The sequence below is a fragment of the Talpa occidentalis genome, unplaced genomic scaffold (genome assembly GCF_014898055.3).
Source record: "Talpa occidentalis isolate TD23 unplaced genomic scaffold, MPIMG_talOcc4v2.1 talOcc4.12, whole genome shotgun sequence".
Taxonomy (NCBI): Eukaryota; Metazoa; Chordata; class Mammalia; order Eulipotyphla; family Talpidae; genus Talpa; species Talpa occidentalis.
Genome location: NW_023601212.1, coordinates 69284911 through 69307709, shown reverse-complemented (window position 1 = coordinate 69307709; position 22799 = coordinate 69284911). Strand labels below are relative to the sequence as shown.

Genomic DNA, 22799 nt, shown 5'->3' with positions numbered 1-22799 from the left:
AGGGTTTTCCGAGATTACTTCTCTGAGCAAGAGCGGAAGTTACCCAATGAGCGAGCTGCGGAATTCTTTTTAATGATATCTGCCATATTCAGGACAGAACAGTCCGGTTCGATCCTCTTCTCTCCGTGGCATCCACAGCAGGTAACCAGTTACCGAACTTGTCCCCGTTACAAGATTAGGAGAGCACACAGCGAAGTCCTAAGGGAGTCCAACGCCCCATCTTCCCAAAGTAAAGATGGCAGCGCCCTGGGTGTAAATCACAGGCAATACCACTTCCGCCTTTCTCTTACGCCCTGGTCCAAGATGGCTGACGAGGCAACGCGGCGCGTTGTGTCTGAGATCCCGGTGCTGAAGACTAACGCCGGACCTCGAGATCGCGAGTTGTGGGTGCAGCGACTCAAGGAGGAGTATCAGTCTCTTATTCGGGTCAGTTGGGCATCTGCGGCAGATCGCAGAGTAAAGGGGTTGCGCTTGGTCAGGTGTCCTTAGGAATATGCTCCGTGTGGAAGTCGCTTCCGGTTTTAAAGTTGAATCCCCCTAAATTCTTAGACATTGTACGATTGCGGGGCTCAGGGATTTTGGGGTGGTGAGAAAGTGGCAGAATAGATTCAGGTTAGGAACCACAGTTCAGCTAGACGTTCTGGCTGAAAGCATCAGTTATGTTGGGGATACGCCTCCCTGAAAGATGACGTGTCTTTCTGGCTCCAGGTGTGTAAGGTGGATGTGAGTAAGGTGTTCAGAAGGAATTCTTGGGGCCCTAAGTCAAGTCCGCATCTCTTTGCTATCTTCTTCACTCTTCGCGAGGGAGGATTACATGATAGGGGTGAAAATTCAAGTAGATGTTAGTTATAGAGAGTTAAGGAGCTGAGCTCACATGATAGAACCATCTTCTCTGTTAATTTCCCTTTTGTGGAAAGAGAAGAAAGTTTGACTTCCCTGAGTGGTATCTGTTTCAAAGGCCACCAGCTCTCCTGCTGCATTTATTCATCACTTAAAACACATTTATTATACACCTAGAAAGGGGACTCAAAGCTGAAAAAAGCAGAGTGGGTTTTTTTTTTGTTTGTTTGTTTTAAAGGATTTATTTATTTATGCATACAAAAACTGGGGTACAGGTCAGAGGTGGGGGGGCGGTGAGAGGAGTCACCAGAGACAGAGTAGGGAACAGAACATGCAGCTGACTGAAATACACCGCTGAGGGGAGCAATGGGCAAGACAGGAGAGGTCTGCTGTGGGTAGTTCCCTAACCGTCCTGGGATATAGAACTCGTGCTTCAGAGGCTGCAGATAGCTTCACAGTGCTGTATTTAACACCTTGCGCCACCAGGGAGGCCCATTTTATAATAATGTTTTTAAGCGGAGAGAGGGAAAGAGAAATTGTTACGATGTTCTGAGCAGGAGGTGAGATAATCCAGCTAGGGTCTGGTCAGGAAAAGCTTCTTAGAAGTGGCAGTGCCTTAGTTAAGGGTAAAACATAAGTGAGCTTGATAAAACTTGAGGGTAAGAGGACTTAAAAAAGAAAAAAGATTTATTTTTATTTATTTATGCATATGAGAATAGGGGTGTAGGCCAGGGGGGCAGGGTGGGGTGGGGGTGCTGTTGAGAGGATTCATTAGACAGAGTGGGGAGCAGAACAGGAGATCTACTGAAATACACTGCTGAGGGCAGCAGGGGGCAAGACAGGAGACATCTGATGTACCATATGTGGGTTCGCTCCCTGGATCCTCAGGCCATCGTGGTGATAGCGCTGAGACTTAACCCCTATGCCATCAGGTAGGCCCAGAGGAGGACATTTTAAGGCAAAAGGGACAGCACTAAAAAAGGCACAGAAGCAAGAAATAGCAAGATGTGTATGAGGAAAGGTGACAGAATGATTTACAAGTTTAAAAGATAGGTTTGAGCATTTAAATTTTACCCTGGAGGTGGTGGAATACCTTTTTTTTTTTTTTAAATAATGAAGTTTTTTTTTTTTTTAAGTTTTGCTTTTTTTTTTTTTTTTAAAAAAGATTTATTTATTTATTTATACAAGCACTGGGTACAGTCAGAAGCGCGGGAGGGTGAGAGAATTCACCAGAGCCAGAGCGGGGAGCAGAACTGGCAGATGGACCGAAATACACTGCTGAGGGGAGCAGCACGCGGCAGGAGAGGTCTGCGCACCATGTGGGACCCTCGCTGGTGGCCAGGGATCGAACTGGCGCTGCTGAGGCTGCGGGCAGCTTCGCAACCCAGTGTTCAATTGCTGCGCCAGCAGGGGAGGCCCTTTTTTAAGATTTTTTAGAATTTTATTTATGCATAGAAGAACCGTGGTCTAGGCCAGAGGTGCAGGGGGGTGAGAGGATTCACCAGAGACAGAGTGGGGAGAAGAACAGGAGCATCTACTGAAATACACTGTGGAGGGAGCAGTGGGTGAGACAGGAGAGGTCAGCTGCGCCATGTGGGTCAGTTCCGCCATGCTGAGGCTCTAACTCATGCCACAGTGGTTGGGGATAGCCTGACAGCGCTGAGACTTAGGGTCTCCCTGCACCGCCAAGGAAGCCCTAGTGGAATACCTTTAAAGGATTTTAGCTGAGCACTAACATGGTCAGATTTGGGTTGAGATCAATTGCAGTGACAGTAGAGAGGAAAATAGAATTGACAGGGATAACATTAAAGGTAGGAGGCAAGTTAGGACACTGTCATTAACCCAAGCAGAAGATGATGGTCTAAACTGGTTAGTTGGGCCTTCCTGGTGGTGCAAGAAGTTAAGTCTCAGCACTACAAAGTATGGATTCCTGCCAGGGAGCTGACCAGACCCACATGGTACAGCAGACCTCTCCTGTCTCACCTGCTGCTCAGCAGTGTCAATCCACCTGTTCTGCTTCCCACTCTGTTTCTAGTGAATCCTCTCACACACACCCACACCTCTGGCCTGCACCCTTGCTCTTGTATGCATAAATAAATAAATCTTTAAAAAAAAATAAAGTGATTAGTTATGGTGAGGTTAGAAAGAGTTAGATTTGAAGAATATGCATAAAGTAAAATCAGAAGGACTTCATGAAAGATTGGTGGAATTAAGGAAAAGGAAAGGGAGGGTCAGGGATGATTTGGGTGACTGAGCGACTTGGATGACAGCCCCCGGAAATGATTTTCCATTGAGGGTCAGTGGAGAAACGGGTCTGAAAGACCACAGGTTAATGTGAGTTTGAGGTACCTTTGAAGTAAAGCTAGAACTTTCAATACATAGTTGGATACTGGAGTCTGAAGTTCTTTTTTTTTTTTAATTTTTATATTTTTTATTTATACAAGTGCTGGGGTATAGGCCAGATGCGTGGGAGGGTGAGAGGATTCACCAGAGACAGAGCAGGGAACAGAACAGGCAGACTGACGAAACACACTGCTCAGAAGAGCAGCAGGCAAGACAGGAGCGGTCCGCTGCGCCATGTGGGATTCTTGCTGGCCAGGCAGGATCGAACCGGTGCTGCAGAGGCTGCTAACAGCCCAAAGTGCGGTGCTCAACCGCCTGCGCCACCAGGAAGGACTTGGAGTCTGAAGTTCTAAGAAAAGGTCTGGATTAAAAGATAAAGTTTTGGACTTGGTAATGTGCTTGTCAAAACCAAGATAAGGGCCTCCCTGGTGGCACAAGGGGTTAAGCAACTTATGAAGCTATCCGCAGCCACTGCAGCACGAGTTTGATCCCCCACCGGCCAGGGAGCAACCCACATGGTGCAGCAGACCTCCCCTGTCGCATCCGCTGCTCCCCTCAGCAGTGTATTTCATCAGTCTACCTGTTCAGTTCCCCACTTTATCTCTGGTGAATCCTCTCACCCTCCTACACTTCTGGCCTGTACCCCAATTCTTGTATAAATAAATAAATAAATCTTTTTAAAAAAAGAAGTGTAAAGGGAACCTCGATGATATCATCAAGTCTTTTGCACCTAAAAAATTGAGTGGAAGCCAAGTATTTTCTTCTCTGATCTGGGAAAGCCCCCCACTTACCATGAAATTTTGTCAGCTTTATTTATGTCAAAAAAATTGGACAGACATACTAAGAGAGAAAGTAATTACACACTTTTTTTTTTTTTTTTGAGGGAAGGGGAATTGCCCTTGGTCTCAACTCCTCCCTCAAAGACTTCCTTCTCTGCTTTTAGTATGTGGAGAACAACAAGAATGCGGACAATGATTGGTTCCGACTGGAGTCCAACAAGGAAGGGACTCGGTAGGCAGACCCTTTCGGGAGGTATGGGGTGGAAATCTTACATGGCTTGAGCATTTTGGTGTCCCACAGCCAGTCCTACTGTGCCTCATATTAGCTTTCTTCACTCCCACAGCTCCAAAATTCCCCCGTTTCCATTCTATGCATCTTCCAGGCTGGTCACCTAAGCCTAATGGATGCCATTTTAGTATGAGAAGAATAGGCAAATTGGATTGAAGTTTGGTTTTTCTTACAGGTGGTTTGGAAAATGCTGGTATATCCATGACCTCCTCAAGTATGAGTTTGACATCGAGTTTGATGTGAGTATGATGGAGTGGAAAATATGGAAGTTAGTAGAAGGTGATTGTTAGCAAGCTAACTTTTCTTAGAGGGATCAGAGAAAACTTTCAAAATGAAAAGTTTAAGAAAAAGAAAAAAAATGGGAGGGAAAGCTGAGGTTTGAAGCAAGCGTAGATTATGGTTACTCATCTCCACGTCCAGAATCCTGGTGTATATGTATTGATTGGTAAGTTTTGTCAAACATGTCATTTCAACCAAGAAAAATGTGTGCTTAATTAGATTAGTTCCTTTTCATTCTGATTCTGTTTTATGAAGGCTTTATAATTCCTCCAGATTCCTATCACATATCCCACTACTGCTCCAGAAATTGCAGTCCCTGAACTGGATGGAAAAACAGCAAAGATGTACAGGTAGGACTGAATGAGAGATGGGAATACTCTGGGAGGCAACCAATATTCCCAGAGTTTGTTGGCCTAGAGGGGTTCCAGGCTGCCCTCTACCAAGTACTTAGTTGTCCTCAATTCTGATGACTAGTAGTCTTCCTGTATTCCCAAGAGGCTTCCTATGTTTTATGGTAAACTTAGCACCTCAACTCCTTCTTCCTTCTGTCCCTCTCGTAGGGGGGGCAAAATATGTCTGACTGATCACTTCAAGCCTCTGTGGGCCAGGAATGTGCCCAAGTTTGGTCTAGCTCACCTCATGGCTCTGGGGGTAAGTTTTAGGGTATTTGACATATAAAGGGGGAAGGGGCTAAGACCTGGGTAGTATAAGAAAAAAATTAACTGAAAGTAAACAAGAGCTAACAGTGTTTTCTCCTGGCCATGTTCCCCTAGAATCTCTCTCTCTCTGGAAAAGAGCTTCTAATGGAATTAGAGGCCTTGACTAGGTCTTAGTAATTTCACAGGGTCTCCCTTCTGTTGCAGCTTGGTCCATGGCTGGCGGTGGAAATCCCTGATCTGATTCAGAAGGGCGTGATTCAGCATAAAGAGAAGTGCAACCAATGAAGGATCAAGCCACAGAAGCAGGACAGAGAGACATTTGATAGGCTACATTTCCTGCATGGATCTTCTTACTTATCTGCTTCCCCCCTCTTAATCCATAATTGTCACTAAGTAGCTATAGAAGGCTCAAAAAACAACAACAGTGTTGCTACAAACTTTCTAAGTCTATGCAGGAAGGGGAAAGCCTTGGGCTTTGGAAAATGGAGAGGCAATTCTCTTTCTTCTCCAGGTGTCTGAGAAATATGAGATCCTAGAGGGATTGGGGTGACTGAAAGTGGGTATGTTATCCTTTTGGTTTTTGGAGATAACTTGACAATAAAATCTGCTTATTCTGGTGATCTGTGGTTCTCACTGATGGCTATTGACAGCGGGTGAGCAGGCTAAAATCCAAGACACATGTATAACCATGCTGTTTTGTCACAATCAATGGACACACCTGTCCGTACCTTATATAGAGTATAGTTTATAGGAACTATATGGAGGATACTCTGGTAAGGAGTTGAATACTGCTCTCCCTGGGACTGAAATAATGCCTTTATTCTTTAGCGGTGAGCCCAGTCCTTTGCTGGAGGACAGTTTTGCTGGGCCAGCATCCCCCGCCCTCAGGGATCTTCCCATCCCTATGTGGAGTGCTGGATGTTTCTCCACTGGCCTGCAGCTAGACCGTGTAGCTACCCACACGCTTGTGCTCTGGGAAAGATCTGTGCTGAAAGCCTGGGACCCACATTATGATTGTCAGACTTACGGTCCTGTGGGCCACAAGTCGGGCGACAGGACCCTATGTTCCAGGACTTGCTCTGGAAAGATGGTTTCAAGACCACGCGGGGCCGGGCTGGGAACTGGCAGCCCTAAAGTTGGCTGGGTTTCCATGGAGTCGGCGACGAGGTTCAGGGGGCGGGCTTACGCAGGCGCGGAGGAAGTAGGTGGGCGGATGCCAAGCGTGGGTACGCAGGCGCAGTGGGAGACAGTGAAGCCGGTGGCCGGTGGCCGGGCGGGACCAACAAAGATGGCGGCGGCCCCTGCGGCGGGAGAGACCTGGGCGACAGCTGTGGCTGGAGCTGCAGCCAGGCCCGCGGGGAGGCTGCACGGGGTAGGAGGGGGTGGCCCTGAGCGGGGCCTTGCCCCGGCTGGCCTCCCCCGCCGCCTCACCAGGGGACAGGTACAGGCCAGAACGTTATGTGGGGTGGGGTGGGGGGGCCGAGGGAAGCCGGCTACAGACCTGAGAGGACGCCCTCCACAAAGGTGGAGTCGCAGGGGTCCCCACAGGGCCCGGCAGCACTGGCTGGAGGAATAGCATCCACGGACCGCGGGGAATACGCCGCTGGACCCTGCAGCCAATCAGCGGCCGCGGCCTTTCTGCCCTCGAGGGGGGCGGACCCGGCTGAAGCCCTGCTGTGGTGGGAGAGGTGCCGAGATTGGGGGTCTGGAGGAGGCTGTTCGACCTCTCTCTACTGCCAGTGTCCCTGAGCCCCGACACCAAGCTGGAGCTCAGGAGTGGGGGAGGGAGTGACTTGCGAGTCACCCATTTAATCGGCTTCATTTGCAACGGGGGGGGGAGGGGGGCATGGGTTTTGAGGGTAGAATGCTGGCTTTGGGGCTGTTATCCTTCCAGCCACACCCCATTTAACCAGCGGTTCTAAGTGGCCCAGGGCACATCCCACTAGACTAGCCTAGTGTGGGGGTACTTGTCGTGAGCCGATAAATTATAAGGACCACAGAGATAGAAACTACCATTGATTTTTCAGTAAAATGGTATTCTGTGGGAAAGGAAGGAAAGGGATGACGAATATAGAAAGACTCACAGCGCAGACTGCTGTCATTCATTCATTTATTTACCAAATGTATACTAAGGATTTACTTTATGCCTAACACTATGCCTGGTACTAGTGAGACAGTGATAAAATAGACATGTGCCTGTCTTCAGTACTTACAGAAGAAACTAGTCTCATAGCCTAGCTTCCCACCAACCTTGAACTATCAAATCTGACTATCTTTTTCCCTCAGGTCCAGCCTGTGGTGTCCACAATGCCACAGGCCTCTGAGCACCGTCTGGGCCGGACCCGAGAGCCACCTGTTAATGTCCAGCCCCGAGTGGGATCCAAGCTGCCATTTGCCCCCCGAGCCCGCAGCAAGGAACGCCGAACCCCAGCCCCTGGGCCAAACCCCATGTTACGACCTCTGCCTCCCCGGCCAGGTCCCCCTGAAGAACGGCTCAAGAAACTGGAGCTTGGACGGGGACGGACGTCAGGCCCTAGACCTAGAGGCCCCCTTCGGGCAGATCATGGAGTTCCGCTGCCTGGCTCACCACCTCCAACTGTGGCTCTGCCTCTTCCATCCCGGACCAACCTTGCCCGTTCCAAGTCTGTGAGCAGCGGGGACTTGCGCCCCATGGGCATTGCCTTGGGTGGGCACCGAGGTACTGGAGAACTAGGGGCTGCACTGAGCCGTTTGGCACTTCGGCCTGAGCCACCCACTTTGAGACGTAGCACCTCTCTCCGCCGCCTTGGGGGCTTTCCTGGGCCCCCCACCCTGCTCAGCATACGGACAGAACCCCCTACTTCCCATGGCTCCTTCCACGTGATATCTGCCCGGCCCTCTGAACCTTTCTACTCCAATGACAAGATGGTGAGGACTTGCCAGTGCACGTAGTCTTCCATGCCCACGTTCTTCCATGCTTCCAGTTTTCTTGCCATCATATCACTCTCCTTTCCCTTAAGTTTCTTCCTCAACTTCTCATTACAGCAGCTCAGACTCTCCTCTCTTAAGTACCCTTGAGCCCCATAGACCCTTTGCTGGGTAGCCTATGATTCCCTTGCATGGTGTGCCATTTCAGTCCCTGGGGGATTAACCCAGCCATTTGGAATTCTTCTTTAGATCCCCAGGCCCTTACTTTCCCTTGCTGCACCATCTCTCCTAGGACACTGCCTCAGCCTAATTAATCTCTGGAGCTGGAAAGAGGCAGGCTCAGAACATCTGAGCTAGTGTGGTTGCCCATTTCCAGAGCTAAGTGAGCTAGGCTGACTGCAGTTGGAGCCATCAGGAGAGGGTGCAAGAAGGGGCCACGGGGGCAGGAGGGGGCCTTGGGGGTAGCAAAGTGGGAGTGGGAAGCAGCTGGGCAACCATGCCAGTGCTTGGGGAGTTGCCTCAGGAGCTGCAGCGCCGGCTAGCTAGGCAGAGGAGTAGGTGGGGAATGGGAGGGACAGCCATGGCTGAGTCCGTGGTGCGCTCAACTGTGATGGGCTTGCTGCTCATGGCCAGAGAGGTAGGGAGATCCCGATACCCAGCAAGGGAAAGTGGGTTGAGTTTTGAGGGGTACAGTATGGGGTGGAGGAGGGGGCATGCTATTGAAAGGCAGAAATGCCAGGTGGGGTGTGTGGGAGCTTGCTGATTATGCTCTGACCTCCCAGGCACATCACACCCTGCTCCTGGGCTCTGGTCATGTTGGCCTCCGAAACCTGGGAAACACGGTGAGAGCCATTCTCCTGTTGGTCCTCTCTAAGGGGATATGAAATGGTGCTGGGCGCAGGGAGGGGGTTGGCTGCTGACTTGGGGAAGGTGCGTGCTGAAACTCCTAAGGCTGCCTGGGCACTGGTCTGGAGAGATAATGGCCATGTCTGCTGCTTCCTAGTGCTTCCTGAATGCTGTGCTACAGTGTCTGAGCAGCACTCGGCCTCTTCGGGACTTCTGTCTGCGGCGGGACTTCCGGCAAGAGGTGCCTGGAGGGGGCCGAGCCCAAGAGCTCACTGAAGGTGGGGTGACCACTTCTGATCCCTCCTCTCAGTTCTCTTTCCCTGACTCCTTGTAGGTTCATGTACCAGTGTTGGTGGCCCCAACCCTTAAATCTGGCCACAGTATTTGTATTTTCCAGTGCCTGCTTTCTTAGAGGTGGTTTCAACCCTATGGGCCTCCTACAGTCACTAATCTTTGTCTTCCTTCCCCACTCCCACTCCAATAGCCTTTGCAGATGTGATTGGTGCCTTGTGGCACCCTGACTCGTGCGAAGCTGTGAATCCTACTCGATTCCGAGCTGTCTTCCAGAAATATGTACCCTCCTTCTCTGGATACAGGTGGGAGAGCTGGAGGGTATGGGCTTTCTCACCATGTCTGGGGGTAGGGCCAAACACGGGCCTGGCAGCATTGTTCTGAACCTTTGATGTTCTGCAAAAAGTGAGACAATATCTGGGCAGGGGATTGTGTCTGTAGATTGGGTGGGGGTCAATAGCCCACACTCTGTCTGGCTGTAGCCAGCAGGATGCCCAAGAATTCCTGAAGCTCCTCATGGAGCGGCTACACCTTGAAATCAACCGACGAGGCCGCCGGGCTCCACCAATCCTGGCCAACAACCCAGCTCCCTCGCCACCCCGTCGAGGAGGGGCTCTGCTAGAAGAACCTGAGTTAAGGTAGGGTTGCTCCCTCTCCCTCTTCTAGTTTATCAGCAAGCAGCATTCATCCTACACAGAACTGAGCTAGGCAAGATTGAGGATGTAGGGTCCAAGGAAACACAGACTAGCAAATGGTTTGAGAAGCAGTACAGAAGGAGGAAGGAAGGAGGAGGAGGAGGGAGACAGGGATGCAGATGGAGGCAGAGTGTAGTGTTAGGGATGTTACCATATTGAGGGAGGAGGGGATAATGAATTTACAACAAGGTACATAACGGGTTTTAAGCCAGTGGGAGAAGACAGCCTGCTCTTTCCTTGCCGGCACTCCTTTTCTTCTCATGGGGTTTTTCCCAGAAAGTCCTCTGAAGGACTTACCCTTGACATTTAGAGGAGCTGGGGCATGGGTGGTTACAGATCTCTGGGGAGCATGTCAGTGTTGGGGGGGTGCCCAGAGTTCCTGCTATCTGATGGGTGCTCCCCACTTCCCTTCATCTGTGGTAGTGATGATGACCGAGCCAACCTAATGTGGAAGCGTTACCTGGAGCGAGAGGACAGCAAGATTGTGGGTATGGAACATGGAATGGGGCAGAGCATGGGGCAGTGCAGGCTTGGAGGAAAGAAACAGATACAATCAAAGGATGTGTGCGTAAGACTGAATGATGAAAATGGACATGGTGTGAATGGGTTGCTAGGAGCGTTGGTGGTGGGAAAAGAACTTAGGCAAAGGGTGGGAACCAGAGAAGCATCTCAGGATCCAAAATGACCATGTCTCCTGCCTCTTTGCTTCTGTTTAGACCTGTTTGTGGGCCAGTTGAAAAGTTGCCTCAAGTGCCAGGCCTGTGGGTATCGCTCCACGACCTTCGAGGTTTTTTGTGACCTGTCCCTGCCCATCCCCAAGGTGGGGATTCCAGAGGATTCCAGGGGTGGCTGGGACATGGGGTCTGTGACCCAACTCTACCCACCCCCAGAGTGTGGGAGGGAACCCTGTGTGTGTGTGTCAGGGGCAGAACTGAAGCCTGGATTGGTTGAGAAGAGTTGGAAATTCAGAACCTGCTGACCCTTCATTCTCCTTTCCCCCTAGAAAGGATTTGCTGGGGGCAAGGTGTCTCTGCGGGATTGTTTCAGCCTTTTCACCAAGGAAGAGGAGCTAGAATCGGAGAATGCCCCAGTATGTAGAGGTTCACAGGGTGGGAGATCAGGGGAGGACACCACATAGGTAAAAGGGGCTGCATGATGCCTCAATCTGGGGAGCAATTATTTGTATGTCTGGGTTTGTGTTAGTGTCTCAGATAAGTCCTTGTACTCTGAGGACAAAGGGGAATGGCTCAGAGGACACAGAAGTAATGGGGAGCACAGTAAATGTGTATGTGGGTTAGGGTGTGGGAAAGGCTGATTGAGGTGAGGAGCATATGAACCTGACATTTGACCTTTATCCAGGTGTGTGATCGATGTCGGCAGAAAACACGAAGTACCAAAAAGTTGACAGTACAAAGATTCCCCCGAATCCTCGTGCTCCGTATCCTAATCTCCACATTCTTATTTTTCCTGTCCTTGTCATTCTCCGTATTTTCAGAGGCTGTACATTTGGGCATTCCTTCCTTAGGAAAAGCCTGCTATCCACCTCTGCCACACTGTGTTCCCAGTGTGTGTTAGTGAAGGGGGGTGGACAACATTCAAGACCTCAGTCCCCTTGAGAGGCCCTCTGCCTTTCAAATTCTCCTTAACCAGTGTTTAGATCTCAATCGATTTTCCGCCTCCCGAGGCTCCATCAAGAAAAGTTCCGTAGGTGTAGACTTCCCACTGCAGCGACTGAGCCTAGGGGACTTTGCCAGTGACAAAGCAGGTGAGTTTGGTCAGGAAGGTTTTAAGGAGCCACTGGACAGGGAGGGAAGGTAGTGGGGGGCACAACTCTGAATATAGAATTTGATCCAGTCTCACCTTGCAGGAAGCCCCATCTATCAGCTGTATGCCCTTTGCAACCATTCGGGCAGCGTCCACTATGGCCACTACACAGCTCTGTGCCGGTGCCAGACTGGTTGGCATGTCTACAATGACTCTCGGTGAGAACAGCCTCCTGTTGGGCCCCTGCCCCGTTCCCACTGAAGCCCTGACACCTTTCCCTAACAGGAAGCCCCAGGGGAATAGAGTACCTGGTGAAAGGAGAGGGGATTCCATCCTAACTTCTCCTTGGATGCTGAGAGGGAAGGAGGGAATATACAGCAGTGATCACACCCAATTCCCCATCTCCCTTCTTCCTAGTGTCTCCCCTGTCAGTGAAAACCAGGTGGCATCCAGTGAGGGCTACGTGCTGTTCTACCAACTGATGCAGGAGCCACCCCGGTGCCTGTGACATCCCCTTTAAGCCCTGGCACCTGTGAAACCCTTGCAACACCCTTAAGCCCCAGGCTCCCCGTTTACCTCAGAGACGTCTATTTTTGTGTCTTTTTAATCGGGGAGGGGGGAGGGGGTGGTTGTAGCTCCCATTATTTTTTTTATTGAAAAGTACCCTTCCACCTGGAGGCTCTCGTCTCCCAGCCCATGTACAGAGCAACCCAGAACCCTGCCCATGTATAGCCCCCAAACCCTCTCAATCACTTTTTGTGAATAAATTTATTAAGAAAAAAGTCACGTTCTTGTAGTTGTGCTTGGGGGCAGAGGGAGGACAGGGCCCTGTCCCCTCTTTGAGCAGAGAGCGGCGCCCTCAGGCTGGGGTGGAGGGGGAGGCGGGGGTAAGTGGAGGCGTGGCGGGTGGGGGTCCAGACCCGGACGTGCCGGTGCCACCGTAGCCCAAACGGCGAAGGCCTATTTATGTCGGGAGAGACAGGAGAAAAGCACGCTGACCCGCGGGCTGCGGAGACCCAGAACTGGCGGGCAGGCGCTGTGGGCGGGCTCGGGGCTGCCCGTTGGGGGGACGCGGCGCCAAAGGACCCTGTTGACAAACACGAGCGCGTTGCCCGGCGGCCCGAGTTCCCGCAGGCCCCGGCTGTTGCTAACATCAGGATGCTGTTTATGGAGCCGCCTCCCCACGGGCCGACCTCTTCTGTCCCTGCCTGCTCTCCCTCCGGGGGCCTTCCCTGAGAGGCCCCGGCACGCGCGAGCTGGGGAACGCAGACGCCGCGCTCAGGCTCGCGCCGGCCGGCCCCAGGGCGTCCCTCCGGCCCGGAGCCAGCTCACCCCGGGCCGCGCTCCTCGGGGAGCCCCGGCAGGTGGCGCTCTCATTGGCGAGTGTGATCCGGGGCCTTCCCGGACTCACCAATCCGGACGCAGGAAAGCAGGGCGTGGGCGGGCCCCGAGAACAGAGAGACGGCGAGTCGGAGGAACCAAAAATGGTGGGGGCGGAGTGGCCGCCCGGGCCTCGTGCGCGGTGGGACCCGAGTTTCCAAGCCCGCCTGCTGCCGCGCCCCTAACTGAGCCTGCCGATAGCAGGGGCGGTCCCCTTATCTGCCTCCGCACCCAGAGCGAGGGGTGAGGTCTGGAGGCCCCCCACCTTCTGCTCTCCCCGCCGGGTGAGCCCCGGCCACGCGGACCTCCCTGTCTCTCTGAAGCAGTAAGTGCTGGGCGGGACCGGACCAGTGGACTTGAGGGGAACATCCTGCCGGCATCGCACCTCTCCATGGGCCGAACCGTGGTTGTGCTGGGCGGAGGCATCAGCGGCTTGGCTGCCAGCTACCACCTGAGCCGGGCGTCGCGGCCCCCGAAGGTGAGCCCCGCTGACCCGGCAGCTCCTTGGACCCCTCCGCGTTTCTCACCCCGTGCACCTCGAGTCTGGTTGCATTGTCCCCCCGGCCCCCAGGTGGTCCTGGTGGAGGGCAGCGAGCGGCTGGGAGGCTGGATCCGCTCTGTCCGAGGGCCGGATGGAGCCATCTTTGAACTTGGACCTCGAGGAATCCGGCCCGCGGGAGCCTTGGGAGCCCGGACCCTGCTTTTGGTACGTGGCTGCGGAGAGCGCCCAGGGCAGGGTACGGATTGCACTAGAAGGGGGAACGGAAGGAATTATGGCGGAGGACCACCCTGTTCCTTGACCCTGTCTCTCTCTGGCCGCGGCCTTGTGGAGAGCAGGTGTCTGAACTCGGCCTGGATTCCGAAGTGTTGCCGGTCCGGGGAGACCACCCAGCCGCCCGCAACAGATTCCTATACGTGGGCGGCGCCCTGCACGCCCTGCCCTCCGGCCTCAGGTAACGCTGCTGCCTCCTTACCAAAGAGGCCTTCCTTTCCTTTCCTTACCTCCCAGTGAGTAAGAGGGGGCCAAAGGCGAGCCCCCTGGATCTGGGAAGGTAAACCAGCGTCTCGTCTTCTCTGTGTCTTCCTCTGTGCAGGGGTCTTCTGCGCCCTTCACCCCCCTTTTCCAAACCTCTGTTTTGGGCCGGTCTGAAGGAATTGACCACACCCCGAGGCAAAGACCCTGATGAGACCGTCCACAGTTTTGCCCAGCGCCGCCTTGGACCTGAGGTGACCCTGCCCAGCAGCCCCAAACCCTTCCTCTTGTAAACCTGCCACAGAGCCCCTCCTCACATCTACCCACCTAGGGACTCTCCTGTATATTTGGGCACGTCCTTTTCTCTTCCTTCCAGTAGTCTCTACAGCTGTGTTGGGGATGAAGGCCTTCACTTCCTTCTGGTGGTTGCCATAGTGGGACTGCACCCAACCACATCCTTTTCCCTATCTAGTAGGGCAATGGAATTAGGCCAGTGTATTCCTTGGCCTCTCAGTCCCAGTCTCGCCCTTAAGGTGGCGTCTCTAGCCATGGACAGTCTCTGCCGTGGAGTGTTTGCAGGCAACAGCCAGGAGCTCAGCATCAGGTCCTGCTTTCCCAGTCTCTTCCAAGCTGAGCAGACCCACCGTTCCATATTACTGGGGCTGCTGCTGGGGGCAGGTGAGGGGGGACTGGTTCAAGGGATGAAGAGATTAAGGACTGTAGACCAGGGTTGTATTTTAATGAATCTTCACGGTTTCCTCCTCTGCAGGCCGGCACCCACAGCCAGACTCAGCACTCATTCGCCAGGCCCGAGCTGAGCGCTGGAGCCAGTGGTCACTCCGAGGAGGCCTGGAGACATTGCCTCAGGCTCTTGACACCCACCTCACTAGTAGGGGGGTCAGTGTTCTCAGAGGCCAGCCAGTCTGTGGGCTTAGCCTCCAGGCAGGAGGGCGCTGGAAGGTAGGAGAGCCCCCAGGAATGAACTGAACTGTGTGTTAAGTTTTCATCTTTGCCTAAATGTTTTAACCAGGTCAGACCTGGCAGAACTGGAGTTGCTTGTTGTTTTTCTGCCTTAGAAACTATTTGAATTGGGGCTACCCCAGGTTCTTAGGCCACATTTGTGGACCTTCCTTCAACTGTTTGACCCAAGTCTATGGAGAGTAGTGCTTATAAAGTGGCTCAGAGACGGAAAGAACCACCCCCCTTCCCTAAACATTTCAGGGCAGCTACCCTGGCCTCTGGCTAATCTATTTCCTGGAGTAATAGGAGGCAAATTTTGTGCTGACTGTAGTCACTCTGAGTCTTCCTCCTGGGTCAGCACCTGGTCTTTCCTGCCCTGTGAGTGCCTGGGAAACAGCCAAAATACCTGTGATATGTGCCTCTCAAACGTTTCCATGCTTAGGTGTCTCTAGAGAGCAGCAGCCTGGAGGCCGACCATGTTATCAGTGCCCTTCCAGCTTCAGGTATGGGATAGCTGCCCTCCCATTCCCCAACCAGGGTGAGGGAAACTAGTTTCCACACCATGCCCCTGAGTTTAATCCTGGGAGAGTGACAGATTTATGGTGCAAATATTCATGAAGCAGGCCCTGCTGTCTCCCCCAGTGCTCAGCAAGCTGCTCCCTGCACAAGCTGCACCTCTGGCTCAGGCCCTGAGTACTATCACCGCTGTGTCTGTGGCTGTGGTGAATTTACAATACCGAGGAGCTCGTCTGCCTGTTCAGGTATGACCCAGGAAGGGGAGGTGTGGGCTTGGTTAGAACCTTCCCTTCCTGACCCAGCTGCTTCCTTTTCCCTAGGGATTTGGACATCTGGTGCCATCCTCAGAAGATCCAGGCGTCCTGGGAATTGTGTATGACTCAGTTGCTTTCCCTGAGCAGGATGGGAGCCCCCCTGGCCTCAGAGTAACTGTGAGAGGAGGCAACTTTGCTTGGTGGGGGCTCAAGGGCTGTCTGTACCTTAGCAGAGGTGAGGCCAGGCTGGTTAGTGCTCTGTCTCCCCCTAGGTGATGCTAGGAGGTTCCTGGTTACAGTCGTTGGAAGCCAGGGGCTCTGTCTTATCTCAGGAGCTGTTCCAACAGCAGGCACAGAAAGCAGCTGCCACACAATTAGGACTGAAGGAACCAAATCACTGCTTGGTCCATCTACACAGAGTGAGTAGGGTGAACTCCCTTCAGGTGCTTATGCAAGTCAGGACTAGTGTATTTGTCCTTATCCATCCTCCAAGGCCTGGGACATCAATAATAAACTTCCCCCCATATCTCTTTTCTCCACAGAACTGCATCCCCCAGTATACACTTGGCCACTGGCAAAAACTGGGTAAGTTGGGAAATCAGTTGGGCTGCAGGACAAGAAATCACACCCCCAGCTACAACATGCCTTTTGTCCTTTCCTTCCAGAGTCAGCGACCCAATTCCTGGCTGCTCAGAGGCTGCCCCTGACTCTGGCTGGGGCCTCCTACGAAGGGGTTGCAGTCAATGACTGTATAGAGAGTGGGCGCCAGGCAGCAATCCGGGTCCTGGGCACAGAGCCTAACTGTTGATCCCCAGCTCCCACCTCTTCCTGTCCCTGCTGGCATGGATTCTCCCACCCTGGGAAATAAACATTACCAGAGCTTGGCTTGGTCTGGTTGTTCTTTGTCACCTATGTGCATAAAGATAGGGGTAGGGGGCAAAAACAGGCAAAGGGTGCCCAGAATGCAGAAAGCAGTAGCAGAGGCAAGACTTAGTGCTTTATTAGAAAATATATCAAAATTCCAGCCCCCTGAGCCAGGTCCAGAAGAGGGAACTACTCCAGTACTGGCAGAGCACACAGGGAGGCATTTCCTTCACCAAATACACTTCCTAGGAACCATAAATAGAATAAATATTCACAGAGGTCCCGGGAGAAGCCGGATTTCTCTTCTTTCCATGAAGAGGAAGGGACTCGGGATCCAGCCCTGCTCCCACCCCAGGGGCAGGGAACTCCCAGGAGTCATCACATAAAATCATGACATCAAGGATTCACAGTCATAACCCTTAGGTGACCCTAGAAAGAGGGCCTCCCAGGTTTACAGGAGCCCAGCTCCAGTCCAGCAGTGAGGAGAGGTCCCTGGCCCCCACACAGCTCCTCTCCAAGAGCAGAGAAGAGCTGCAGGTGGGGAAAGAACAACTCTGATGCAGTTTCATGATTACAGTGGGCAGAAAAGAGTCAGTGTGAGCCATGGGGGGCTGTGTGGTTGGCAGTCGGCAGAGGGCCGGGCCTGGCAGGGGGCCGGCGCTGCAGCATCTCTTGACGGAAGGCCTGGGAGGAGCCAGGTGGGTAATGGGGCCCAGGAGTCCTAGGACCCCGAGGGTCAGTGCCAATGTCTGCTGTGATGTTGGTATAGAGTGGGCCCAGCTCTCGAGCCAGCAGGCGATATGTCAGTGAGTTCATCCCATCTTGAGTCCAAGAATTCTGGGTACGGACCAAGAGGTCAAATCTGCAGGTTAGAGGTTGAAGACTAAGACCCAGGAAGGAACAGCCAGGAATCCAGAGACCTGGTGTCATTTACCAACTGGGGTGCAGACCCGGAGGAGCTAAGAACAATTGCTTTCCTACCTGTGGGGGTTTTCTTCATTGCCCTTATCTCCTCGGTGCTTCACCATTTTGTAGTGGCCCACAGATGTGGGGGGGCGAGAGATCTTCATCCCAGCTAGGCGCACCCTATGAGAAAAGAGGGCACCTTGGAGGATCCACAATGGAGGAAAGTTGCCCCCCCCCCCCCCCCCCCGTGAAAGAAAGCACTAAGGCCAGTCAGGAAGGGACTGCTTGTGTCTATGGGCAAAGAGCCACCATGAGTAGTAGGGCCTGAAGTGCCAAGTCAAATGGAGAGGAAATGTAAAAGCTGGATGTCTCCAAATCCCCCTGGCCTGGTGCTGGCCTTCCTGGAGCCTAAAACAATTGGAAGGGAGAATTCTGTACCTCCCACCTTTGTTCCCTGAATGACCACAGGCACTGCCCTGCAGACTGGGAAGTATGGGGAAAGAAGCCATCTTGTCAGGACAGAAACAGGCTGGGAATGCAGACTGAGCTCAGCAATTCTTGTTTAGAGTAGTGGCAGAGCTACTGGACTCCTCTGCCCTGTGCCCTGGATCCCCAATGTTAGATACGTGGAACCAGCTCATCAGGACCTGGAAAGAAAGAAGCCCCACCTCTGACACACAATGGAGATAATCTGGGAAGGTACTGAAAGGGTGCACATTTAGAAATTGCTGGGTGCTGTAAATTTACAGAGAGAGTAACTCATAAAGATGTCACACAAGAGGGCACCAAGGGGAGGGGGACAGTGGATGCAGCACAGCAAGCCCAAATATTCACAGATAGGAAACTGGGCCAGCTGAAGCTGAAGGTCAAAATGTTTCACGTGCTAAAAAGTGAATTGGCATCATGCCAGTGGCAGAGGCTTAGGGGAAAAAAGTGATTCTGGGCTCTAGGGGCAGAACCCATCCTCCCGCAGCCCCACAGGAAGGGGTCTAGATGCAACCCTAGCAGACTATGGGATGAAACTGTCTTGGCCCCTTTCCAATTCTGGAATCCCAAATTACACTCCTGAGTTTTCTTCCAGGAATATAACCATCCAGATCAAAAGGGAAGGGACAAAGCGGGAGCAGTATATAGAACCTGACCTGGGTAGACTGAAAGGCAAAGGGAGAGGGGTAGGCATGGTGCAGGAGTAGAGAGCTAAGGGTTCTTGCTGTCAGCGCTAAGGCCAGGGTGGCCTCAGAGGACAGAGATCCAGGCTGGGCAAGCAAGGGAAGAGGTGGCAGGAAATCTGACCTGGTAGCAATGTCGTCATCCTCACCGCCCCAGCCCCAGTATTCATTGGGGAAGCCGTTCATCTTCAGGTACTGGTCAGGAGTGAGGGCCGAGACCCCTCCGAAGTACTGTGGGTACGGAAGGCTGGGGAAGGAGAGATCTTTGGATTCCACAAATCTTCTGGGAGATATCCCTACTCAGGAAGTTTCTTGCCTCCTTCCCAGCACCCTCTCCCGCCTCTACCTGTATCCAAACTTGTTCATGGCAACAGCAACATGCCGGGGCCCACGGGGGTCACACACATAGAGATTGTGGTCATTCTCTGGCAAAAGGTCCACATCGTGCAAGAATAGGCAGTCCCACTCTTCATCACGTAGGGCCTCCCGCACCCCCACATTCAACAGCTTTGCCCTGTTAAAGGTTCCATTTCCAGCCTGAAAGACAATGAGAAGCTGATTATACTGCAGGTAGCATGGAGAAGAGAGGCTGAAGTGTAAAGTGAAAGGAGTAGAGAGTTGATGTGGGGTAAGGAGAAAAATAATCTCTTTTTTACGCAACACCTTTTTTGGGGCATCAGTTTGTGCCTGATACATACATGCTGCTGTTGAGCATTTAATGATGACACCAGCTATCATGTGAAATGGGTGGCAAGTTAGTAATTGCTCTTCACTTCATTTTAGGGAGTGAAATATCTTGCTCAAGGTCACATATGTAACAGATGGCTGAATAAGAATTTTAGGCCAAATCTATCCAATTCCAAATTTGTACAAACTACTCAACCAAGGAAGAATCATGGAGGGTGGAAAGCAAAGGGGATACCCTAAACAGGCTAAAGTGTTGGCAGAATAGTGCCAACTAGTCACCAGTCTGACGGTACTAAAACTGTTTCAGGGATCCATAAAGGGCGTTTACTTGAGGTCTCCTTATAAGAAATTGAGAACAGAGTGGGATCGGGTACCTGGTGGATGACATAGATGCCGTAAGCCAGTTGCTGGCGCTGCAGGAAGGGATGCAGATGATAGAGTAATAGGCGTAGGTGGTGCTCCCGGGCACGATGGGGCACAATGATGGCTGTACGGGAGCGGGGCTCACAGCCTGGGGGGCGATACCGACCCCCGGGTTCCACCCGGGGGTTCCTCTCCACAATCTCCGCCAGGGATGGCACTGGGCTAAAGGACACGGACACGGGACCCACTGTTGGGAGGGAACGGCAGGGTCAGGGATTGGAGGGACAAGGAGAAAAGAAGGACCCACAGGGAACACCTCTGATCCTCCCACCAAGACCCACTCAGAAATTTTGAGCTCCCCATCATTTGGACAGATTTGCAAAGTCTGGATGGTACAGGATCCTTACCTAGCTATTATCTTATTTTAGGGTTTCATAACTCTTCCACCTCACAGAGTTGGAAGCTACAGTTAGGGGATAGAGACATCAGAAAAAATTACAACTAACTAAATCAGGGCTAATCTACAAAGGAAGCAATTCTGAGCTCAAGGCAAGAAGAATCTGTAAGTATAAGGACAGTGGAAAGTGGTGACCCAATCTATCCTCCAAATTCAAAGTCCCTTCTCTCAGCCTCAGTCCACATCCTGATGACATTAACCCCTGCCCAAGTCCCACTCCTGCTACCGGGTGCCTGGCCAAATCTTCCTATCCCCATGCCTCACCCTTGCCTTCACCTCCTTCCTTCTGTACTCACCTAAGAGAGGAGAGCGTTCTGGACAGTAGGGCAGGCCTTGAAGAGCTGGAGGGGCCCCAGGCAGGTGACTGAGGTTACTATAGACATCATGGGGATGAGAGTAGTCAAATGTGGGCCCCTGCTCTCGGCCAAATAGGGCGCTGAGGCTTCGGAAGCCTCCTAGTGACAGGTACATCATGACGGCCAGCTGGGAGCCCACAAGCAGGCCCAGCGTGCAGGGTCGCTCCAGCAGCCTCCGCAACATCCTGGGGTGAAGTCTGTGGAGGGAGAGAGGAAAGCTCTGCGGGCAGGCAGGAAGAGAGCAAAGCAACAGTGGGTCGTGGTGGGGAGGAAGATAATTTCAGGGATAAAGAGGGAAGAAAGGCACACAACTAAGTCTCAGAGTGGAGAGGGGAGCACAAGTGGGCTATCATGCAAGGAATAAAACAGTGTAACCACTAGCAACCCTATCATCTGCCATGTCCAGCCCAGGTTTCACTCCACCCCTCCCCAAACAAATTCTACCAACTACTCTCAATCCCTATCCCCAAGAACCCTATATCATTCAGGTCTACTCCATTTCAGAAGTCTGGAACCACCCTTCCGATTTTACAGAGAGACTCACCTAGATTCAAGTTGTTTTCTTCCCGATCATGGGGGCTGCAGGAGGTCCCGGGGGGACGGTGATGTGAGGCATTATCTAAAATTGGAAATGTCACAAAGGACAAACATAGGCTCCACACAGGCTCCAAAAGTGATTAATCCTGGGGCCAGCTGGGACCAGTGGTCAGGGATGACCAGGCACCAGCAAAGAGGCAAGAGTCCAGATAAGGGTGAGGCTGGTCTCCCAGGAGGGGAAGTGGTGATATAAGAGGGAGGGGCAAGAGCCCCCTCTACCCTACCCTGGGCTGTCAGGTTCACTAGGTCCCTAACCACCCCCCCTACTCCAACAGGCCCGACCAGTCTGGGGAGTGGGGACAGGGCAGTTAAAGGAAACATTTTCTCCAGAGGGTGAGGCAGTCATGACAGGACTTTTGGAGTGGCCTCAAGAGAACCCAGGGTGGAGTAGAAACAGGTGCCTTTCCATTCTTCACGTGCCTGGGAGGTAGCTCCGCAGGTGCAGGGAGCGTGACCACCTGGGAGCTGTAAGCAAACAGCCCCGGGGAACAGGGTGGGGGCGGCTCCTGCACCTTTTCCACCTTTCCCTAGTCCTTGCGGGGGTGGGGGAAGGAGGCTTACAGAAGAAGCGCGGTAGGAAGAGGGAGGGATGGGCAAAGCCAGATGGAGTACCTGGGCAAGCTCACCTGGAGGGGCGTGGTCAGCGCTCTGCAGCGGGTTACCTCCCAGTTCTTTCGGAGCCCCCCATCCCACGTCACCCTTTCTTGCGTTTACCCTACCTGGCGAAGTAAGCCCACCGGCCTCTGCCCATACTCTAGCTGGGACCCTCTTCCCTGCTTAAGCTCGTTTCCAGCCTTTACCCCAAACTTCTCACCCTCCAATCGCCCGAACCTTTCTCCCGGGCCTCTCTCCACCCCCACCATCCCTGGTTCACCTACCTGGGCTTCTGCTTCCCGTCGTCACCGCCACCCCGACAGCCGGGCAGGCATCGCTGCCGCCATCTTAGGAGAGGGCGCATCGGGGGCGGAGCCTAACGTCACGGGGCGGGGCATAGACTCCCTTCCCCGCCCCCCGTCTGGGGGCGTGGCCGAGGCGGGGCGCCTCGCGGCCGTGGGGTTCCGGAGCGCGCCCTCCTGGATGGGAAGGGAGGCTGGGGGGAGGGGGCTGAGGGAGGGGCTGAGGGGAGGAGGGCTGAGGGGAGGGGGAGGGGAGGGGCCTGAGGGGAGGGGGGCTGGGGGGGACGCCACCGCTCCAAGCACTGATTCATCGCCATCTCATCTGCTCCTCAGACTTACGCAGCAACTCAAACGAGGACTTTCCCAGGGCGAGACTGATCGAGGGGCGCGGGGGACGGTGCTGCGCGTCCGACGGCCGGTCCCCCTGGTGAGGGCGCCCCTTTTCCGGAGCGTCAGTCGCGCCCCTGCAGCTTCGTGTGACTTAATGTCAAAATTGTTTCTTGCTCGGGGGACTTGTTTGCAGACAGCTCTCTACATTTTTGTGTCACCAGGGTGTCCGCAGGCGTCGAAATAGAATCCGTTCATGAAACTAGGAAACGCTGGTGCGAGGGGACAGCGGTCGCTTTCATGTGAGAACGTCCCCCCAACTGTAAAGTAAAATGGACGCTCCGGTAACGTGGAATACGTTCTTCATGTGCTGCCGCTGCTCTTAGCATACTGCATTCGTAA

At 53.1% G+C, this 22799-nt stretch overlaps 4 protein-coding genes across 11 annotated transcripts; 3 read left to right on the top strand and 1 right to left on the bottom strand.

Annotated features, from left to right (window-relative positions):
* Positions 1 to 5829, top strand: UFC1 (ubiquitin-fold modifier conjugating enzyme 1). The gene is made up of 7 exons (XM_037506641.2): positions 1 to 141; positions 304 to 426; positions 4127 to 4194; positions 4427 to 4490; positions 4804 to 4880; positions 5091 to 5181; positions 5394 to 5829. The coding sequence occupies exons 1-7, from the start codon at positions 73 to 75 to the stop codon at positions 5472 to 5474; spliced, it is 573 nt and encodes a 190-aa protein (XP_037362538.1). The 5' UTR covers positions 1 to 72; the 3' UTR covers positions 5475 to 5829.
* A 624-nt stretch (positions 5830 to 6453) lies between these two features.
* USP21 (ubiquitin specific peptidase 21) lies at positions 6454 to 12476 on the top strand. Of its 4 annotated transcripts, none has more exons than XM_037506637.2 (13): positions 6454 to 6630; positions 7476 to 8096; positions 8879 to 8938; positions 9100 to 9220; positions 9427 to 9538; positions 9716 to 9871; positions 10352 to 10416; positions 10645 to 10748; positions 10932 to 11018; positions 11288 to 11366; positions 11586 to 11693; positions 11796 to 11910; positions 12110 to 12476. In XM_037506637.2, exons 1-13 carry the CDS (start codon positions 6478 to 6480, stop codon positions 12198 to 12200), a joined length of 1872 nt encoding a protein of 623 aa, XP_037362534.1. In that variant the 5' UTR covers positions 6454 to 6477; the 3' UTR covers positions 12201 to 12476. The 4 variants fall into 4 exon arrangements, with proteins under 4 accessions (XP_037362534.1, XP_037362536.1, XP_037362535.1 ...); XM_037506639.2 differs by having other exon boundaries at positions 6599 to 6630; positions 7476 to 7835; XM_037506638.2 differs by having other exon boundaries at positions 6599 to 6630; positions 11783 to 11910; positions 12110 to 12150.
* Positions 12477 to 13161: 685 nt separating this feature from the next.
* PPOX (protoporphyrinogen oxidase) lies at positions 13162 to 17759 on the top strand. Of its 2 annotated transcripts, XM_037506634.2 has the most exons (12): positions 13162 to 13550; positions 13644 to 13778; positions 13910 to 14025; positions 14167 to 14299; positions 14579 to 14723; positions 14815 to 15005; positions 15448 to 15508; positions 15648 to 15766; positions 15842 to 15952; positions 16048 to 16194; positions 16318 to 16360; positions 16441 to 17757. In XM_037506634.2, exons 1-12 carry the CDS (start codon positions 13464 to 13466, stop codon positions 16581 to 16583), a joined length of 1431 nt encoding a protein of 476 aa, XP_037362531.1. In that variant the 5' UTR covers positions 13162 to 13463; the 3' UTR covers positions 16584 to 17757. The 2 variants fall into 2 exon arrangements, with proteins under 2 accessions (XP_037362531.1, XP_054549507.1); XM_054693532.1 differs by lacking the exons at positions 14579 to 14723; positions 15448 to 15508 and having other exon boundaries at positions 15842 to 15894; positions 16441 to 17759.
* B4GALT3 (beta-1,4-galactosyltransferase 3) lies at positions 16759 to 22144 on the bottom strand. 4 transcript variants are annotated; one of them, XM_054693534.1, is made up of 8 exons: positions 22053 to 22144; positions 21122 to 21196; positions 20518 to 20797; positions 19776 to 20011; positions 19061 to 19251; positions 18839 to 18961; positions 17621 to 17725; positions 16759 to 17501 (listed from the first exon to the last, which is right to left on the bottom strand). In XM_054693534.1, the coding sequence occupies exons 3-8, from the start codon at positions 20759 to 20761 to the stop codon at positions 17231 to 17233; spliced, it is 1170 nt and encodes a 389-aa protein (XP_054549509.1). In that variant the 5' UTR covers positions 20762 to 20797; positions 21122 to 21196; positions 22053 to 22144; the 3' UTR covers positions 16759 to 17230. The 4 variants fall into 4 exon arrangements, with proteins under 4 accessions (XP_054549509.1, XP_037362532.1, XP_037362533.1 ...); XM_037506635.2 differs by having other exon boundaries at positions 20518 to 20774; XM_037506636.2 differs by lacking the exon at positions 22053 to 22144 and adding an exon at positions 21801 to 22042 and having other exon boundaries at positions 20518 to 20774.
* Positions 22145 to 22799: the final 655 nt, after the last annotated feature.

What these genes read in the sequence shown, in the direction of transcription:
- B4GALT3 (XM_054693534.1), bottom strand. Translation starts at nt 20,761, where the DNA reads ATGTTGCGGAGGCTGCTGGAGCGACCCTGCACGCTGGGCCTGCTTGTG. An exon ending in AGAACGCTCTCCTCTCTTAG is followed by an intron (nt 20,012 to 20,517) that starts GTGAGTACAGAA and finishes CCCTCCCAACAG; the next exon opens with TGGGTCCCGTGTCCGTGTCC. An exon ending in GCATCTATGTCATCCACCAG is followed by an intron (nt 19,252 to 19,775) that starts GTACCCGATCCC and finishes ATTGTCTTTCAG; the next exon opens with GCTGGAAATGGAACCTTTAA.
- PPOX (XM_037506634.2), top strand. Translation starts at nt 13,464, where the DNA reads ATGGGCCGAACCGTGGTTGTGCTGGGCGGAGGCATCAGCGGCTTGGCT. An exon ending in GGGCGTCGCGGCCCCCGAAG is followed by an intron (nt 13,551 to 13,643) that starts GTGAGCCCCGCT and finishes CCCGGCCCCCAG; the next exon opens with GTGGTCCTGGTGGAGGGCAG. An exon ending in CAGTGCCCTTCCAGCTTCAG is followed by an intron (nt 15,509 to 15,647) that starts GTATGGGATAGC and finishes TGTCTCCCCCAG; the next exon opens with TGCTCAGCAAGCTGCTCCCT.
- UFC1 (XM_037506641.2), top strand. Translation starts at nt 73, where the DNA reads ATGATATCTGCCATATTCAGGACAGAACAGTCCGGTTCGATCCTCTTC. An exon ending in CTCCGTGGCATCCACAGCAG is followed by an intron (nt 142 to 303) that starts GTAACCAGTTAC and finishes CCCTGGTCCAAG; the next exon opens with ATGGCTGACGAGGCAACGCG. An exon ending in CTCACCTCATGGCTCTGGGG is followed by an intron (nt 5,182 to 5,393) that starts GTAAGTTTTAGG and finishes CTTCTGTTGCAG; the next exon opens with CTTGGTCCATGGCTGGCGGT.
- USP21 (XM_037506637.2), top strand. Translation starts at nt 6,478, where the DNA reads ATGGCGGCGGCCCCTGCGGCGGGAGAGACCTGGGCGACAGCTGTGGCT. An exon ending in CCCTCCTTCTCTGGATACAG is followed by an intron (nt 9,539 to 9,715) that starts GTGGGAGAGCTG and finishes GTCTGGCTGTAG; the next exon opens with CCAGCAGGATGCCCAAGAAT. An exon ending in TGTCCCTGCCCATCCCCAAG is followed by an intron (nt 10,749 to 10,931) that starts GTGGGGATTCCA and finishes CTTTCCCCCTAG; the next exon opens with AAAGGATTTGCTGGGGGCAA.